This window comes from Merops nubicus, unplaced genomic scaffold, assembly GCF_000691845.1.
Source record: "Merops nubicus isolate BGI_N331 unplaced genomic scaffold, ASM69184v1 scaffold51544, whole genome shotgun sequence".
Taxonomy (NCBI): domain Eukaryota; kingdom Metazoa; phylum Chordata; class Aves; order Coraciiformes; family Meropidae; genus Merops; species Merops nubicus.
The window spans coordinates 1-5691 of record NW_008604564.1 but is presented as its reverse complement, the minus strand read 5'-3'; the positions used below and the strand labels follow the sequence as shown (position 1 = coordinate 5691).

The following is a 5691-nucleotide window of genomic DNA, read 5'->3' as shown; positions in this document are numbered from 1 at the left end:
ATCAGGAATCCTGAGATCTGCAAGGTGGAACTTGCATTTTTCTCTTCAGAAATTCTGGCATTGTAATAGTGTGGATAAGTTTGGAATCATTGCTTAAATGATACTGGCATCCTTCTTGGTGTAAGATCCAGTTACAGCATTGCTGCCATCCTTTTCTTTGCTCCAGGCATGGAAAAAATGTTATCATTAAGATAGGAATCTTCAGTGTCAACTGTTCTTAGTCAAAGTGAGTTGATGTAAGTGGACTTATGGTGTCATTTTAATAGGGAAGTGATTTCTCAATTCAGGCATAAGAGCTACAGGTGTTGGGGGTTTGGTTTTAAGCAGTAGTGAAGTTGTCTACTCCATTTTATCCTGCTTTTTAGTGAGCTATGCAGAAACTGTGCACTTGGGCATCTGTAGGCACTCAGGAAGGCAGTCTGGGACCCTCGTCTAAGTTAAAGTTTGTCTTTATGACAGAGAAACATTCATGCTTGGCTGTTCTGATCATGTGTCCTTGCTAGACACGTAGGGCTGATAAGTGAATTTTTTCTAGCTGTCTAGGCTGCTGTTAATGAAAGGTTATTGTGATCATGGAGCTACAGTAAATTTATCCAGACATATTTTCTCTCCAATAGACTATTGAATTTCTATGAAAAATTTCAAACCTGAAAGAAAAAGAACCCATAAGCATGTTTCAGTCCTCTTCAGGCTTCCTAATGCTTCAAGTTAGGAGGTTCCCATCGTCTAGCATGCCTTCTCCAGAACTTCCTTCTGCCAGGCAGTGACATGCCAGAGGTGTTCCCTCTGTTGCATACAGTTAATGCACACATGCACAAGCAGGTGCTTTTTCTGCTGGATAGTTGTGGTGAACTGCATCTGAGGACATCAGTAGTGACATCTGGTGGCCGGGTGGGAGGGGGAAAAATGTAAAAAAAGAAATTGCCTGCCTAGCGTCTTCAGAGCTCCAAGAGGCAGCACATCCTCAGCTCTCTGCCCCAGGATCTAGGGGTGTGGTGAAGAGCGATCTCACCCCGCGGCTTGTTCCAGACGGTGGCTGCGGCTGTTCCTGGCGGGCTGTGGGACGGGCTGTGCACGTGTGGAGGCACGTTCAGCACGATCAGCTCTCCGGCTGTCGGTCGGGTCAGGACACACTGAGCCCCGCCCGCCCAGCTCTGGGTCTCCCCCTCCGTCTCCTCCCGGCTGCGGCGGCAGTTCCGCTGCCGGGGTGCGGTGCCGGGGGTGAGGCGGGGCTCCAGGCGCAGCTGATTCCGCCCAGCAGCGGTGTCTCGCTGCTGAGCTGTGCTCGGCACGCCGCACTCCAGGGTTTGTGTAAGCTTTGTAGGATGTACTGCCAGGGCGCAGGGCTCTCGGCTCAGTAGTAGTGACCCTGCACTTTGCTAATTAAGGTCTGACTTCTTTGTGGGGAAAAGAGCTGATTTAAGAGTATGGTTGTTCTGAAGGTGGGAGGTTAAGACCACAGAAAAATACATTTAGAACATTCAAAGACAAAGAAGTTTAACTCTTCACATATTTTCACAGGAAGGCAAGGATCTATTCTTAGCTTGGAATAGTTCAAGTGGGATCCAGCGCTGGATCACTAATCTCTGCTGTGCAAATGGAAAAAAAAAAAAGCAAGGAGTATTAATAGAAAATGTCTTCAGCCTTCTATATTTTGTTGTTCAGTCTTCACCAGAGCGGTGTCCTGTTTGATAACTTGACCTCTATACTTCTTTTTAATATAGGGGATGGCCCCTTCCCAGGAGTGATTGACATGTATGGTGATGAAGGAGGTTTGATTGAATTTAGATCCAGCCTCCTGGCTACCCGTGGCTTTGCTGCTCTTTCTCTGCCATATTTTGACTTTGAAGATCTGCCTAAGGTCATGAAAGAACTGAAACTGGAGTACTTTGAGGAGGCGGCTAGATTCCTGCAGCGGCACCCGAAGGTGAGTGCCAGGAGACATCCTCCCTTGGGACAAGGCAGGATTCAGCAGTCACGCCCGGGTGGTGGTGTGATTATTTTTTTGGAGTATCAGTTTCTGCTGGGCAGGTTTAGGCCCAGTAATGGAGCAAGTGTAGGTCTTGCGTGAGCAGGTACGCATCTGACTGCGGAGAGTGAGTTTCTTCCAGCACAATCTGTCTGTTAAATAAACTTGTGCTGGAAACTAGAAGGTTCCTGATCATTAGAACAGTGAAGTGCTGGAATATCCTCCAAACAGGAGCAGTGGTGATAAAGTTGTTAGTTTGGATTTATTTTTTTTTAATAACACAACTCCAAAGGCATTTAATGGCTAAAGCCATTATAACGCATACTTCCTTTACTCCTTTCTTCCTCTCTTCTCTCCTCCCTGTCTTATCTGAAGGTGAAGGGGCCAGGAGTTGGAGTGATTGGGACTGGGAAAGGGGCAGAATTAGCCCTCTCCATGATCACCTTCCTGCCAGAAGTCGTGGCTGCTGTCTGTATCTCTGCCTGCAGTTCAAACACCGTTGCAGACCTCCATTACGGGGAGATGACTCTGCCTGGGCTGCATTTTGACATGAACAAGGTCAGTGTTTCTGAGGCTGGCGTGTTTGACGTTTTCGAAGCTCTGGACGACCCAACGAATCCTGCTAATTCTCCTTCCACCATCCCCATTGAAAAAGCAGAAGGTCACTTTCTCTTGGTGGTCGGGGAAGACGACCGTATGTGGAAGAGCTCCTTGTACGCCGAGCTGGCCATCGGGCGTCTGCGCCAGCACGGGAAGGAGAACTTCAAACTCCTGAGCTACCCAGGAGCAGGTCACCGCATCGACCCCCCTTCCACCCCCTTTTGTCAGGTAGCTATGGATCGTGTCCTGGGCGTGCCTGTTCTGGAGGGTGGAGAGAAAAAGGCACATGCCCATGCCCAGGAGCACTCCTGGAGGAAGATTCAGGAGTTTCTGCACTTGCATTTGGGATGAACATTGAGGCACCTGCACGCTCTTGCAGAACTGCAGAGGACCGAGCTTGAGACACCAAAATGACTGGTGAATTGGAGGGACTGGCTGAGAAAAGCTTTGAGATACCAAACAACCAAGCGATAAATCCGAGAAGCAAAGCATTTATTTGGACTAGCCTAAGTTAACTGGGGAGACAGAGGAGGATTGAAACACTGATAAGCAGGCAGCAGTGTAGTACAAGTTTGACAGCCTGAATTGGTCATGATGTCAAGAAACAAGTATCTGAAGAGAGTAGTAGGTGCTTCCTTGCTTGCAGTGTTGATGACTTGGAGAATTAAACAGCCAGCCTGCACGCTGAGCGATGGCAGGCTGGGTCACACCTGGGGAGTGAGGGCAAGCCACGGGTGATAAAACTCTGACATCAAAATGATAAATGGTTCTGGCTTTGGGTTTCAAGTTTCCGTAGCCCAGAACTCTCAGATTTACAGCCATATACACTTTGGAAATGTTTTCTATTTACATTAAGCTAGGGGCATCTGTTTTTAATGTGGCTCATGTACCTTGACCTTAGGTAGTGGTCTTCTGGTGACACAGTCTCTTTCTTTCCAACAAAAACTACTTGTAGAGTGGGAGAATGAAGAGTACTCCTGTCATCCCAGGAGAATGGCAGCACTAGCACTGTCTTCTGCAGGGGCTGGACCCATCTGTTCCTGCAGTGTCTTGGGTTGACATTCAGGGCACCAAGGTTCTGTTAGATAGTTAAAGCATGGTTCAATGCAGTTATGTGCTGCACAAGTCTTACTTCTCTCTTTGTTGCTTGTTTTAAACTAGTAACAACTGCTATTAAGTTAGGGATTAATTACTTATGGAACTCTTTAGTAGAGGTGTTAACAGATGCTGACAGCTGTTGTTAGGGAGGAGGCAGAGCTGAGAGACAGAAAACCTAGCTAGTAGGAGATTAAGACTGACTGTAAAAAGCTGTCACCTCATGGTGATGATTAACGTAGAATCATAATACTTAAAGAAAAAACAACCCCAAAACAACAACCCCTTACAAGCCACCCTCAAAAAAAATCCCACCCAAAACAAACCAAACCCCAGTCCAAAATCTAGGATATATTTTCCATGTTTGATTGCAGGGGGTTTTTTCATTTTTTTTTTTTTTTAATTAAAATTATTTTTTGGCTAGTGCCATATTTTTCCCCACCATCCAGGCAGAAAGGAACAACTCTTTCAAAATGAGATGATGTCTCAAGAGGGTTTTGCTGGAATGGTGCCAGCACTGAGGGCCTGTTTAACAAGGGCCATGATCAATACAGCTTCTCATTCTGAGGTCATTTTGTCAGACCAGGTTGAGAGCTATACAGGAAAATACAGAACCTTCATTTATGGCACTGAATTCTGCTTTGCTCTTGGGGATCTTTCCTCTCCAGTTAACAGTCATTGTGCTGCTGCTCAGGTCCCGTTGGCTCTCTGCAACTCTTACTGTTTGACTAAAGCCATGTGTTCTCCACACACCATCACTGCCAATATAAAAATTTATCCATCCACTCCTCACCAGAGAAGCTCCATCCACTCCTCACCAGAGAAGCTCCGTCCTGCTCACTCCACACAAAATGTCCTCACGCCTAGTCTTGCTAACCTCCCTCACTGCCTGAAGAAGCCTTTGCAGAGTTGTCTGGTGCTTGAACCTCCACTAAAACCAGCAGCCCTAGAAGTCCAGGACCACAGCCTGCCTCGATGTGCATGTTGATGTCACCCGTGCTTAGTACCGTGCCTTTTTTCCAAACTCATTCCAAGTTGCAGCCAGAAAGGAAAGGGTTGTCTGGAGGTTTCTGTTTGGTCTCCTCATCATGTGCGTCTGCAGAAGTGGGAGCTGTGTAACGGTGGTGGAGCAGTGCCTCCTCAAACCCTGCCTTGCCACCCTCCCAGTGCTGATACCTGTCTCTCCACGCTGCAGTCCTACCTCGGAGTGTCCATTGCCATGCCAGAGTGCAAGCTGGAGGTTCAGGAGGTAAATGTTAAGTTGTAAACAGAACAAAACCCAGGTAACTTAAAAGCTCTCAGGCTTCATTTCTAAAGCACAAGCCTTTACTATAATTCAGTGTTAGATGTTGTCAGATATATGCAATTTGAAAGAGATGTGGAACACTTCCTTTCTTTAAAAGCAAGCCTGTGTAAGAGTTTGATGTTATATTTTTGTTTCTGAATAGTTCATGTATTTGGAAAGCTCAATGATATTTTTTAAACAAAGAAAGAAGGAAAAATAAAAATAAGGTAGCCTTACTGTGAAGGTCCTTTTGTGAGCAGGCCAGGGTGTTCCTGGACAAAATAATTCACAGAAGGGTCTGTGGAAAACCAGCCAACTTTTGCACTAGTGTTTTGTGTATTTACAATGCTACTTGGAGACCAAAGATACATCACAAAAGCTCTGCCATTTCCTAAAGCATACATTAAACTGAGTGCCTGGTTACAGCCTTAGTTAAAGCCGCGTTGTGTATATTGTTTTTCCTTCCTTACCTGACCAAGGGAGGAGAGGCCGGGGTGGTGGCATTTCATTGGGCTCTTGCTTGGGTGCCTGGGTTGGTGTCTGGGTCCGGTGTCTGCAGACCCCAAGGTGGCCGCACGGCCCCAGCCGGGGCCAGGGATGCAAAAACCTGGGTAAGGCCCGGGCGGCTCCTCAGCACCAGGACGGCTCCCCAGGGGTGCTGGGCACAGTCTGGAGCGGGGCGAGGGGCAGCGGGGCCCGCCCCCAGGCCAGAGGGCTCTCACGGGCTCAGACCGGCCGGGAC

The 5691-nt window shown here is 47.4% G+C and overlaps 1 protein-coding gene across 1 annotated transcript; it reads left to right on the top strand.

Moving 5' to 3' along the window:
- Positions 1 to 1724: 1724 nt before the first annotated feature.
- LOC103771716 (acyl-coenzyme A thioesterase 1-like) lies at positions 1725 to 2920 on the top strand (the record flags this gene model as incomplete). Its single annotated transcript, XM_008939020.1, has 2 exons — positions 1725 to 1927; positions 2345 to 2920. Coding segments are annotated over 2 exons (779 nt in total), but the record flags the coding sequence as incomplete, so codon positions are not given.
- Positions 2921 to 5691: the final 2771 nt, after the last annotated feature.